At 46.6% G+C, this 14,129-nt stretch overlaps 1 protein-coding gene across 1 annotated transcript in view; it reads right to left on the bottom strand.

The window, feature by feature from the left end:
* The window catches only part of CYFIP2 (cytoplasmic FMR1 interacting protein 2), a 93,553-nt gene that overhangs the window by 59,610 nt on the left and 19,814 nt on the right, over nt 1–14,129 (bottom strand). Inside the window, exons 5-10 of the mRNA XM_075009386.1 lie at nt 13,582–13,683; nt 10,310–10,491; nt 7,039–7,135; nt 5,523–5,651; nt 2,106–2,210; nt 1,167–1,258 (exon numbers count right to left, since the gene is read on the bottom strand). Coding sequence (XP_074865487.1) covers nt 1,167–1,258; nt 2,106–2,210; nt 5,523–5,651; nt 7,039–7,135; nt 10,310–10,491; nt 13,582–13,683 — 707 coding nt within the window. The remainder of the gene's footprint in view (nt 1–1,166; nt 1,259–2,105; nt 2,211–5,522; nt 5,652–7,038; nt 7,136–10,309; nt 10,492–13,581; nt 13,684–14,129) is intronic.

Raw genomic sequence — 14,129 nt, 5'->3', positions numbered from 1 at the left:
GTGTGTGATGAGACCTGAACTGGGAATAAGTATCAGAGGGGTAGCCATGTTAGTCTGTATCCACAAATGCATATGATGAAGAGGGTCTTTGCCCACGAAAGCTTATGCTCCAAAAATCTGTTAGTCTTTAAGGTGCCACAGGACTTCTCATTGTTTTTTTCTAAATAGGGGATGGATCACTTGATTACCTGATTAACATTCCCTCTCGGGCACCTGGCTCTGGGCACAGTTGGAAGACAGGATACTGGGCTAAAAGGTCTGACCCAGTGCATCCGTTCTTATGTGATGGTATCTTCCAACTCAGTTCACATGAGAATAAATGGGATTTGAATCCAGACTGCAGAGTATTTCACAAGCCCACAGCACCAGGGAACGAAGGTGCTTAAGACATATGGAATCAACACATGAAGAAATCAAAGTCCAATGGATTTGAGTGGCAGCCACATCTTTCATTTCCTGCGTCCCACATGAAAACTGCCAGCCTGGAAAGGGCCATGGGGCGGCTTCACTGTACCGGTTTCCCTAGGAAAGGGGGCCCTGCTTATCGTGCAGATAGAATGCAGTGGTGGGTTCATGCTCTGGAGGATTTTGTACCCTGGATTAAATAGGTGGATTAAAATCTGCCCAGAGCAGGCACGCATCACTCACATTCCCACACCTGCCAGTGAACCAGCATGCCCCACGCCCATCCCACGAACACTCAGACCTGCACTCGCAGCTGCCCACCCATGCAAGTGCGCACGCATGGGCACAGAGCCACACAGCCCTCCTGGGTGCATCCACACTTGTGTGGCTAAACTCACAGCCAGACCATGCACACTCACATGGATGCACACTCACAATCACCAGTGACTGTGAGCACACACCCAGGCACTCTCTCCTGTCTTCTTCTACACCATCACACTTATCCCTCTGTATACTCGCCTTCCTACGCACATGCACAGAACCGGTGCCTGCGGGGGTGACCTGTCTCACACACATTGATACACCTGTCCAGACACCTGACCTCACATTCAGAGACTCACTCCAGTGCACTCCTGCCCAAGCACCCAGCCACCAGGGCACATGCAGCCAGACTCTTAGCACTCACACACTAGACAAGGAGGGCTGCAGCTCCCTCTTGTCTACACACACGGAAGCCAAGAGACATTACGGCAGGCACTCACTTGGATTTGTTCTCCTCATAGTGAGCACTGGTCTTAATGTATCTGGCCAGTTCTATCTGCATATCGCCGAATAAAGGAACCACCTGCAGCTGCTGGAAAAGAAAACATAAGACAGTTGAAATAGGGCGGAGGCTTTCCTTTGGCTGGAGAAAGGAACCCAAGAAGGCATTCTATGCCCCCGAGGTGATGGGTTTGGCCTGCCAGTTGCAGGAGATGGGCACGCTGGACATAACCCCAGTATAAAAAGGATGTGGATGTGCTGGAGCAGGTTCAGCAGAGGGGAATAAAAATGATTAAGGGGCTGGAGTATATGACCTATGAGGAGAGGCTGAGGGATTTGGGCTTATTTAGTTTACAGAAGAGAAGACTGAGGGGTAATTTAACAGCAGTCTTCAACTTCCTAAAGAGGATGGACACAAATTGTTCTCAGTGGTGACAGATGGCAGAACAAGGAGCAAAGGTCTGAAGTTACAGAGGGAGAGGAGTACACTGGATATTAGGAAAAACTGCTTCACCAGGAGGGTGGTGAAGCACTAGAATGCTTTACCTAAAAAAGAGGTGGAATCTCCATCCCTAGCTTGGCAAGGTCCTGGCTGGGATGACTGAGATGGGGTTGATCCTGCTTTGAAGCAGGAGACTGGACTAGATGACCTCCTGAGGTCCCTTCCAGACCTATAATTCTACGATATTGTCACCCGGGATGTTAACAATGACTGAAAACTACTGCAAGGCTTTTTACATAGTACAAGCTACTATCAGTAATATGCCACCCACTCACCCAGATTCACGGCAATCCAGGTGTCTCCACCATTTCAAGAACGATCGGGTCCCTATTCCGAACTTTCAATGTGTTTCTTGTTCGCTTTAAAAATCACACCCCAAGCCTTATGGACCATTAATTTACAATGATCTCAAACCCAACCTGCACAGGCCACAAACCTTGAAGAACTTGTCTATTTTGCTAAGATTGATTCTCTTCTTGGTGTCCAGTTTGTAAATGTTGCTGACATTCCCGTCCATCAAATACAGACCAAAGCCCATTACCTGGAAGAACACAGAGACAACAGGAGAGGCTAGAGTCACTGTGATGAAATGATAAAGAGACAGGATAGGCCAGAAAGGAATTCCTATGTACAGGGCACAAGAAGGCACTATTCAGGGTCCCAAATCACAGCTCTGGCTGTGGGAAACTGGTGACAAGCAGGGATAGGGGAAACCAATTTTTTGTGAAAATGTAATACATTCGCTTTGATCTTTTGCTTTCTTTTTCCCTCCCAAGAATGACAGGCGGTTTCCGTAGCCTTACAATGAAAACGCAAAAGAATTCGTCCCAGAGCAAATCAGAAAAAATTCAAAAATTTTCCCCTGGTGAAATTTCAATCTGTTTGTAACAAAAAGCCATGTTCGCTGGGGGAAAGTGCAACATTCTTCTCCTGATGAAATACACAAATGCTGAGGACCATCTCATAAGAACAGCAATTTGGGGTTCGAACAATGGTCCAGCTAGTCCAATATCCTGTTTTCTGACAGTGGCCAGGGCCACATGCTTCAGATGGAATGAACACAAAAGGGGAACTCAGAGTGATCCTGTCATCCAGTCCTGATGTCCAGCAGCTGGAGGTTTAGGGACGCCCAGCGCACATGGCTGCATGGCTCACCATCTAGGCTAATAGCCACTGACTGACCTGCGCTCCAGGAACTTATCTAATTTTTTTACCCAGTTATAATTTGGGTCTTCACAACATTCCAGGGCAATAAATTCCACAGGTCAGCTCGGCATTATGGGAAAAATACTTTCTTCTGATGGTTTTCAACCTGGGGTCTATTAATTTCTTAGGGTAATCCCTTGTCCTTTTGGTATGCAAAGGGGTAAACAGCACTTCCTTATGAATTGCTTCTGCATCATTCATGATTTTATAAATCTCTAACACACCCACTCTTAGCCATCACCTTTCCGAGAGGAATAGTCCCAGTCTTTTTAATCTTCCCACATGTGGAAGCTGTTCCATGGCCGTTTCCTTACACCTTTTGCAATTCTAATTTACACCTTCTGAGATGGGGTGACCAGACGTTCAGGCAGTATTCAAGGTGTCAGTGTACCATGGATGTATATCATGGCATTATGCTATTGTCTGTCCATGATATTATCTATCCCCTTCCTAATCATTCTGTTAGCTTTTCTGACTGCCACTGCATGTTGAGCAGATGCTTTCAGAGAACTGTGCACTATGACTCCCGGGTCTCTTCCTCGAGTGGTAACAGCTAATGTAGACCTCATCATTTTGTATGTACCGTTGGGATAATGTTTTCCAATGTGTATCAGCTTGTACTGATCGACGCTGATTTTCAACTGCCCTGTTACTTCCCAGTCATCCCACTCAGTGAGATCTGTTTGTAACTCTTTGCAGTCAGCTTTGGACTTCACTATCTTGAGTGATTTTGCACAGTCTGCAAATTTTGCCAAGTCACTGTTTATCCCATTTTCCAGACCATGTATCAGTATGTGGAGCAGCACAGGTCCAAGAACAGATCACTTGGGGATCCTGTTATGTATCTCTACTCATTGTGAAAACTGACCATTTATTCATACCTTTGTTGCCTACCTTTTAAGGACTTATTGATCCATGGGCAGATCTTCCCTCTTATCCTACGATTGCTTAGTTTGCTTAAGAGTCTTTGGGGAGGAATTTGTCAGCAGCTTGCAGAAAGTCCAGGTACACACTGACGACCAATCACCCTTCTCTCTCCACATGTTTGTTTACATCCTCAAAGCATTCTAATAGATTGGCGAGGCAGGATTTCCTTCTATAAAAGCCACGTCAACTCTTCCTGAACATATCATGTTTAGCTATGTGACTGATAACTTTGTTCTTTACTCTAGTTTCAAACAGTTGGCTTGATACTGACCTTAAGGCTTACTGGCCGGTATCTGCCAGATTTCTTGAGATGAAGTGATAGCTTTTCCACAGGTGCAATCAAAGGAACTGCTGAAATCCCATCCTCTAGCCATTCCTGGTTATTCTGACTAGAAGCATATCACCAAATATGAAAAAGCCCTTCAAAGTCAAAGGCAGAGACTTGTGCCAGCCTGGAGCAAAGAGGTGCAACTTCCACCTCTCTGACCAAATCAAAAGTGGGGAAATGAACCAGCTTTTAAATTATTTGGTTTTGTTCTTTAATCACATCATCACTGTCATTGAAAAATCACCTCTGTTACTTGCTGGCCCAAGAGGCTTGTTAAACTAATAGCAATATGCGGAGGAAGAGCTAATGGAAAGAAGTGAATATAATAAATTTAACTGAACTCTTAAAGGACAATCATATGAAAAGTGGATGTTTTCTTGGATGCTCACAGCCCATTCTGTGAGGCCTAAACCAGGGCCACTGGCCATCTCCAAACCAGGCCTGTAGAGTTGCTTAGTAGAGAGCACCTCCACACACCCAACCAGCAGCAGCTGTAGCCACCTTGCACTCTCCTACTCCTGCTGGCACCTCCCTACATAAACACAAGGGGCAGAACAGGAAGTGCCCAGCAGGAAAGTGAGAATCACTAGCCAGGTCCTGTGACCACCTTGCATTCTCCGTTCATGAACCACCAACACTGACTTCAGCTCTGACTAGAACCATGACTCCTCCTGAATCCCCAGAACATGGACCCTCACACCCAGTAGTGACCCTTGGCCTGCTTCCTGATCTGTCTTGAGCTGGACCTTTGGCCTTACTATCAATGCTGAAAAAGACTTTGAAACTTTGAGGCTGTTCCTGCCTACTGAGCTCTTGCCACTAGTCCCACCTGCTTTCGTCCAGGGTCCTGACGCATTGACTCTGTAGCCTCCTTGGGGTCATGACACAAGGGCTAGTGAGGGCCCTGACAGCAGCATGCAGGGCTGCATGGTTTCGCACAGGCGGAGATTGAGGGTTTGGTTTGCTGCACGATGTTGCTTCTGAGCCATGCTAACAAAGAGTGGCTCCTAAACACTTGCGTGCAACAGGCAGAATCACCTCTTCTCTGCTGTGCACAGAGCTTTCCCATTCGCCAGCAACAGGCTCCACCTGCCGGCTGAATGAATAGTACAGCCATTCAGTGTCCTCTGGGTAAGGCCCTACCCAGTTCACAGCCATGCAGAACGCAACACGGACTGGGAAAATCTGCCGTCCTCCCGTGAAATCTGACCCTTTGTCTGCTTGTACCGTATACGATATAGATTTCATGGGGGAAATAACTTTTCTCAGCCTGAGGGTCCTGACCCAAGAGAGAGCAGTAAGGAGATCACGAGGTTATCTTACGAGAGGAAAAACCTCTAAGAAAGGGAAGAGACACCGAAGAACACCAGAGTGAGCACAAGAAGGGTTTACCTTCAAGAGCATGTGCTTCTCGCTGGGGGTCAGGTACATCTTGTTCTCATAGTAATCCACGCAGATGTTGACAATATCGGCCAGCAGCTCCTCATAGCCAGGGATCACTTCCAGCTGCTGATGCAGACACTGAAACACCAACATCCCGGCATTAATCACACGGCACAAGGGCCAGTAGGAGGCAGCAGAGGGAATGTTTGGTGGACTGAGCAGAGTGTGATTTTCATACTGCAATATGCAGACTGACCCAGCTGGCTTTGTTTAGTTGAACAGTTGGTGGTTCTTAGTCATCAGCAGGAGATCACCACCCGCTGGCCTCACCTGAGGCTGCATAGGAAACGTCAGCTCTACTAGGGCACTGGATGTAAGTAACAAAACCCCCTTTCTCCAGCTCTCTGGCCCTCAGGAACAGCCCTCCCCGACAGATTTGATTTTTCCAGTGTGGTCACCAAAGAACCAGCAGTAACACCCAAACAGAACACTGTGACACAACAGGCAGAAGAGAAACAATCTGGAACAAGAGGAGACTTTCCCTTTGGCTAAATGCCTTCTCTTGTCTTTGTGTCCTGCGCTACCTCATCGGCATAAACCCGGCAACAGGAAGCAGCATTTAGAAGCCCTTTTCTGATCTGCAGGCCTAGTGATGGCGTGCCAGCATGGAGCTCGCCCCTCTTGCAACAGATGTTGTCCTTCCCAGCTCCATCTGTATTTCGTATTGTGCACGTGTAATGCCAATAGACCCCAGTCATCAGCAGGCAGAACTAAACCCAGGACCTCTGGAACTTAGACCACGAGCATCTACTGAATGACCTAAAAGCCCTCTGGCTAGTAGCTAAGGATGCAGAGCAGATTCATTCTTCCCCCCGTAAGTGGTCTCAGTGTCACTACATGGGATAGTATTCCACACTCAGAAGATGTGTGAGTTATACATGTCTCGTCTGGAGAAGACTCAAGGCCTGGATACACTCAGAAACCTCAGTGAGACTGAAGAGTACACAAGAACATAACAGCCCGACTGGGTTAGCCCATGGTTCCAGCTAGCTCAGTATCCTGTCTTCCAACAGTGGCCAGTGCCAGGTGCTCCAGAGGGAACAGATATTCGTCAAGTCTCCCATTCCCCAGAAGGCGATTTAAATGATAGATTTTCTAACTGTGGCTTATGACCTACCAAAGATACCACCTCATCCCCCATGTCTTGTGTCTCTTTGAGCCCCATGCCTTCTCTTCATCACTGGTACATGATAGTCTGAGAAATCTAAAGTCATCCCAGACGTTCTGTTAGCTGGAGGTAACATCTGATCCAATGAAAAGACTCCCATTGACTTCACTGGGTTTTGGGACGGGGCCATAGTGCACTACAGGACCATCTCCAGAGCCCAGCTGAGAGCCCTCATAGCCCTGCCAATGCCATCATGACTCTCCTTCCCCACCAGTGAAGATGATCTACCTGAGCAAAACTAACCTAGTAACTTTGCTGAGCAAGTCCTGGAAGACGAAGTAGAAGAAAATGACTCACCTGTGTGATCCGGTTGTGGTTTGCCAGGAACATGGAAAGGTTCTGGGATTCCTGAATAGACTGAGGGTCAGCCATCTTCCTCAGAAACTGGGCAGCTCTGAAAGGAAGAGCTCCTGTGTTATTTGGGGTTCTTTGCAGCATGGTAACTCTTGGTGGAGTCAAAATGTTGATGTCAGGTTAATAGCAGTGAGATAATTGTAACCCAACACGTTGGTTGGGTTAAAAAAGCCTCAAGTTTTACACTGTAGGATAATAGTAGAAATATTTTCAAGATTGTCTGTTAATTTTCAACAAAAGCAGCCTTTTAGTATAAGAATCGTACTTGCTGTTACAGTTTCTCCCTTAACTGTAAAACCCTTTACATTCTGAGTAAGGTCCATCCTCCCAGCGTCACAGGCAAGGAGAATGTGACACAGAGAGGTTAGTGGACGTTTACCCCATATGAGATGCAAGTCAATGGGGGAAGCGAGGACTAGGCCTCAAACCTCTGACTCACAGCTTAGCGTTCTGACCTCATTACACCAACTCCATCAGACGAGGCAGCTATTAGTCAGTAGTCCTTGCAGCACAGACGCTGAAACTTTGCTCGTGCCCAAGAACCAGCATTTGAAAGTGTCTGAACAGCCCAGATTAGTTTTACTTTCCAAGGTGAGCAACTTGCTATTAATCATCAAGCAACACAAATGGTGAGAATAGGAATGATTAATTAATAACAATAATAAATTAAAGCTCTTTAGTGCTTTTTATCCATTGCTCTCAAAGCACTTTACAATGGAAGTCAGTCACATTAGCCCCATTTTACAAGTAAGAACATAAGAATGGCCAAACTAGTTCAGACCAAAGGTCCAACTAGCCCAGTATTCTGTCTTTCAACAGTGGCCAATGGCCGGTGCCCCAGAGGAAATGAACAAAGCTGGTCATCGTAGAGTGAACCATCTCCTGTGTCCCATTCCCAGCTTCTGACAGAGGCCAGGGACACCATTCCTGCCCATCCTGGCTAATAACCACTAATGGACCTGTCTTCCATGAATTTACCTAACTCTTTGAACCCTCTCATAATCTTGAACTTACCAGCCTCTGGCAAGGAGTTCCATGGGTTGACTGCACATTGGGTGCAGAAGTACTTCCTTTTGTTTGTTTTAAACCTGCTGCCGATAAAGTTTATCTGGTGACCCCTAGTTCTTGTATTATGGAAAGGAGTAAATAACATTTCTTCATTAACTTCCTCCACATCATCATGATCTTTGTAGACCTCTGCCATATTCCCCCTCATTCATCTCTTTTCCAGGTTGAAAACTCCCAGTCTGATTAATCTCTCCTCAGAGGGCTGTCTGTCTATACCCCTAATCATTTTTGTTGCCCTTTTCTGAACTTCTTCCAATGCCAAGATACCTCTGTTGAAATGAGGTGACCACACCTGGACACAGTATTCAAGATGTGGGCATACCATAGATTTATATAGAGACAATAAGTTGTCCTCTGTGTTACTCTTTATCTGTTTCTTAATGATTACCAACATTCTGTTAGTTTTTTAATGGCCATTGCATGTTGAGTAGATGTTTTCAGACAACTATCCACAATTACTCCAAAATCTCTCGAGTTGTAACAGCTGATTTAATCCTCATCATTTTATGTGTATAGTTGGGATTATGTTTTCCAATGTGTGTTGTTGACAAGGAAACTGAAGCTTGCTTTTAAAAATCCTCTAATATTCTAAAATGACATTAGTACCACAAATAAAGAATGCTTTGTTTAAATCCAGGCTCCTTAATCTGACCTGGCTGCCTCGCAGGTTTGTTGTCTCCTTCAGACTGGTCTCTGGTTTGCTAGACTGATAACTGGTTTGCATTTAATATACTCTAGAGAGATTCATGCATCTCCTAGGCTTATGCTTTGCATTTTTGTTTAGTTTAGCAGCCCTCTGGTACTGAACAGCATTTTACCAGAAACCCTGCAAAATAATCTCATTAGTCTATCTAAGCTACTTATCTGCCCCCACTGCAATAGTACCTGAGCACCATAAAATCTTTAATTCAGCCTCATAACATTCCTGCAAAGCAGAGCAGTGCTACTGTCCTCATTTTATAGATAGGAAACTGAGGCACAAAGAGGCTAAGTGACTTGCCCAGGGTCATCCAGGGAGTTTGCAGTGATACCAAGCTGTTCAGGATAGTCAAAACCAAAGTAGATTGTGAAGAACTTCAAAAAGATCTCAGCAAACTGAGTGATTGGGCAGCAAAATGGCAAATGAAATTTAATGTGGGTTAGTGTAAGGTAATGCACATTGGGAAAAATAACCCCAATTATACATACAATGTGATGGGGGCAAATTTAGATATAACAGATCAGGAAAGGGATCTTGGAATTACAGTGGATAGTTCTCTGAAAACATCCACGCAGTGTGCAGCAGCAGTCAGTAAAGCAAATAGGATGTTAGGAATTATTAAAAAAGGGATAGAAAATAAGACGAAGAATATCATACTTCCCCTGTATAAAACTATGGTACGCCCACATCTTGAGTACTGCGTGCAGATGTTGTCTTCTCACCTCAAAAAAGATATACTAGCGTTAGAAAAAGTTCAGAAAAGGGCAACTAAAATGATTAAGGGTTTGGAAAGGGTCCCATATGAGGAGAGGCTAGAGAGACTGGGACTTTTCAGTCTAGAAAAGAGGAGACTGAGGGGCGATATGATAGAGGTATATAAAATCATGAATGGTGTGGGGAAAGTGAATATTGAAAAGTTATTTACTTGTTCCCATAATATAAGAACTAGAGGACACCAAATGAGATTAATGGGTACTAGGTTCAAAACTAATAAAAGAAAATTTTTCTTCACACAGCGCACAGTCAACCTGTGGAACTCCTTACCAGAGGAGGCTGTGAAGGCCAGGACTCTAACAGAGTTTAAAAATGAGCTTGATAAATTTTTGGAGGTTAGGTCCATAAATGGCTATTAGCCAAGGGTAAAGCATGGTGTCCCTAGCCTTTAGTCAAAGGCTGGAGACAGATGGCAGGAGACAAATTGCTTGATCATTGTCTTCGGTTCACCTCCTCTGGGGCACCTGGCACTGGCCACTGTCGGCAGAAGGATACTGGGCTGGATGGCCCTTTGGTCTGACCCAGTATGGCCATTATGTTCTTATCCTAACCACGGGGTCATCTTTCCTCCTCATGACCTGAGTGAGAAGCAAACCAGACACAGCCCTGGCCACCCTCAGCCTCCTCCCCAGATGCCACAGAAACATGCAAGCCAGCGGGTTCCCCTCCCACCTTTTGTAGGCAGAGTGATCGTTTTTGACACTGCACTTCATGTTCTTCAGCTCATCCAGCACAGCAAACATGTTAATGAATTTGCCCAGCGTCAGGAGATAGGCCTCAGAAACAAAATCCTTCCTTCGCTCGGCGTGGCACAAACGCTTCACCTCGCTGCAGAACCGCTCGATGGCTTTACGCTGGAACATAACGGGAGGGGAAGAGATGCATCAGCTGTCCTGCCTGTGCTTAGCAGAAACATATAATCAGGTGGCTCAGCATGCATGCGTGTGCCGCATGTCTCCATCTGACAACCAGCCCATCAAAGGGAAAACAGCCCCTAACCGCCATCAGCTAGGAGCATGCCTGGAATAGGTCTGAACTTTACCCGGTGGGAGGGGTTGTCCCCCACCAAGATGGAGCAATTAAGAAGGGTCAGTTAACCTTATGGGCTGCACCTGGAGGACAGCCAGGAACTGATGAAGCCCAGCTGGTCAGCAGCAGGCTGGGAAGATGTATAAAGCCAGAAAGGGGAGAACAGGAGGGGGCTGACAGGGGAGCTTTGCAGTCGTTCCCTAGGGAGAAGCGAGTTGGCTAAGGATGAGGAGGAGTTCCAATGGGAGAGAGCCCCAGGATCCTACTCTGCATGACAAAAGTTACCAAGAAACCAAGGGCAGGCAAAAAGCAGTCAGGTAGCACTTTAAAGACTAGCAAAATAGTTTATTAGGTGAGCTTTCGTGGGACAGACCCACTTCTTCAGACCATAGCCAGACCAGAACAGACTCTGGTCTGCTGTCTGTGGTCTGGCTATGGTCTGAAGAAGTGGGTCTGTCCCACGAAAGCTCACCTAATAAACTATTTTGCTAATCTTTAAAGTGCTACTTGACTGCTTTTTCTTTTGATAGTGTATAGACTAGCACGGCTTCCCCTCTGTTACTAAGGGCAGGGAAGTAGCCCCTGGGAGGAGAAAAAGCTCAGGCCGGTAAATCCCGAGATGGGTCAGGAGCAGTGTTCCCTCTAATTTTTTTCATCCCTGGGCAGCATAACCAAGGCATGCGCAGATGAGCACCACCATAGAAACACATGCTGCCCACTGCGGGTGGCTGTCACCACTAGTTACAAGCTGTGTTCCCACTAATTTTTTCCATCCGTGGGCAGAACAAATTTTGCTGTGTGCACTGAGGCATGTGCACCACCCAGAGACACACAGGCCACCAGCTGAGGGCGCTCTGCTAATCAGCTGGGCGACACCTGAATCTCTCTCGAGCAGCTGCCCAAGCGCTCAGCCTACAGGGAATACTGTCCAGGAGCTACACACGTGAGGCAGAAAGGAGCCCAGGGAAACAAGGGTCAGAGATTGGGCAGACTCTAGTTACTAAGCACAGAGTCCCTGGGTTTGAACTCAGAACAGTGGATGGGCCCTAGTTCCCCGGGCCTGAACCTGAACCAGAAGACTCCCTTCATATGGATGGCATATCCAGGGGACTGTGCCACCCCTCAAGGGGAAAGACTGAATAGTGACCTGGCTGGAGGGCTGAGTCACAAAGAGGGAGCACCCCAATTTCCAGAGAAAGAGGCCACAGGGTAACTGAAAGAAAGGGGTGCCAGACGAGAGAGCTGGTCTCCAGACCCAAACACCTGGCAGTGCCCCAACAGGGAACATCCCGCCTTACAACGCTAAAGCTTTCCAGGTCAAGCCCCAGTGGCGACAGAGGACAGCAGCAGGACTACAACTACCCCAGCTCCTTTGAAAGTGCTCTTAGTGCTGGCCAGACGAACAGGAGTTCAAGCCCTACCTGGGGGCTGGGATTGACAAGGTCACATCATGTGGGAAGGTCTCTCTGGTGTTAAGCCAAAGTTCCTCCTGTGCTGCTTTTCAGGTAGACATTAAAGATCTCATGACCCTTAAAAAGAGCAAGGGAGAAACCTGGCCCCTGCCAGCGCTAAAAGTGGAGCTTGGTGGCCAAGGTTGTGTGTGGGCTGTGGGACCACAGCATGGCTGTCAGGCCACAGGCTCTGCCAGAACCCAGGATGTTATTTTGTTAAGTGCTCTGGGATCCCTCAAATATGAGCGCTGCTAAATTGAAGTCTCTGAGCCCTTATTTACATTGGACAGCTACAGTGGAGAGTGCTAAGGATAGGTTTCCTGCCCAAGAAGGCTTTCACGATCTGGGGTCGTGTCCTCTTGCAAACGGGTGGCCTGGACAATGCTGGGCTTTTGCATGTATACAGAAGGAGAAACCTCTTCGAAAACATTGCCATTTCAAAGCACATTGAATCTGGGGAAGTGGCTGATGAATAAAATATTAATCTGAGTAAAAATAAAAGGGACAAGCGGTTTGGCAACTGCATGCTTGTTACCATTGCCCACAAGTAGCACTGAACTTCAAGAATTTTCCCCAACGCAAAACTGTCCCCAAAAACATGATGGCAGAAATGCCAACAAAAACAAAGCCCAGCAACACACCTGGCTCTCTCTCATGGCCCACCCCACTCTTACTCAGGCTCTGGAGGGTGACTGTTCTATCCTAAGCCTTCATTTCCTTTTGCACAGTGATAGAGGCATTAGGTGTTATCCCAACATACCAGTGGGATAACTACTTCTACAGGAGTACACTGCAAGGCAAATATCTACAGCAGGGCTGAATCTCTATGCACCTTCATAATTTCCCAGGCCCAGCTTTGTCCAAAAGTTGATGGCCCAGGCCTGAATTTCGAGTTTATAATTAAGTCTGAAAGAAGGCCAGAGCTGTGTGGGTTGGAAATTTTGTTGTGAGGCCTCCCACACGCCTATTGGCAGCCACAAAGCTAGAGGGTATCTCAGTCCCACCAAGAGGAAGTGGGAAGATGTTCTCCAGGCTGGACTGGCAGGTAAATGAGATCAGACAGCCACAAACACTGAACTGGAAACTCAGCCCCTGCCTGACTCTTAGTGATTTGAGGTGCAATTAGATGGCAGCCTTCAACTTCCTGAATGGGAGGGCCCTAAAGAGGATGGAGAGAGGCTGTTCTCAGTAGTTAGGGATGGCAGAACAAGGAGCAATGGTCTCAAGTTACAGTGGGGGAGGTCTAGGCTGGATATGAGGAAAAGTTATTTCACCAGGAGGGTGGTGAAACACTGGAATGCACTGCCTAGAGTGGTGGTGGATACTCCATCCCTAGAGGTTTTTAAGTCCTGGCTGGGATGATTTAGTTGGGGTTGGTCCTGCTTTAGGCGGGGGGGCTGGACTTGATGACCTCCTAAGGTCTCTTCCAACCCTAGGATTCTATGATTCTCCCCCATCAGTTACCTGAAAATACATGAACTTCATCAGCTTGGTGACCTCTGGCTCTAGAACTTCCACGGTCTTCTCATAAATTTCCACACGGTTTGGCTGTTCATTACATTTCACCTGAACAACAGCAACCAACAGTTATCACTAACATTTCTAGTCACGTCTCTTTCGCACCAGCCCCTATCCACTGTAGATTACAAGGTGAAAATAACCAGGTGAAGCCCAGCCTGACAGTGGAGCTGCAGATGAAGTTTGCTGTTAAGAAAGCAGTTCTCAGGTCTGGGATTCCTTTCCGGTATTACATACAAGAAAACATATACGAAGCAAAGTGTTCTGATACATTGTTTTCCCAGCCATAGTTCGGAGGTAAGTCCTGGCTTGATGCATTGCAAAGTCACAAAACGTTTGAGGTTTTAATTTTCTTGCAGCTCTTGAATGGTGCTGTTACAGCTAATAGCAAATCATAGGTTTATGGACGTGTTGTGATTCTATTACAAAGTGTTGTGGGGGCTTTATGATTATTATTGATTTTATTTTCAAGCGAAAGCTGGATACTAGGAGAG

This window comes from Carettochelys insculpta, chromosome 15 (assembly GCF_033958435.1).
Source record: "Carettochelys insculpta isolate YL-2023 chromosome 15, ASM3395843v1, whole genome shotgun sequence".
Lineage (NCBI taxonomy): Eukaryota > Metazoa > Chordata > Testudines > Carettochelyidae > Carettochelys > Carettochelys insculpta.
This window is presented reverse-complemented; position numbering and strand designations above follow the sequence as displayed.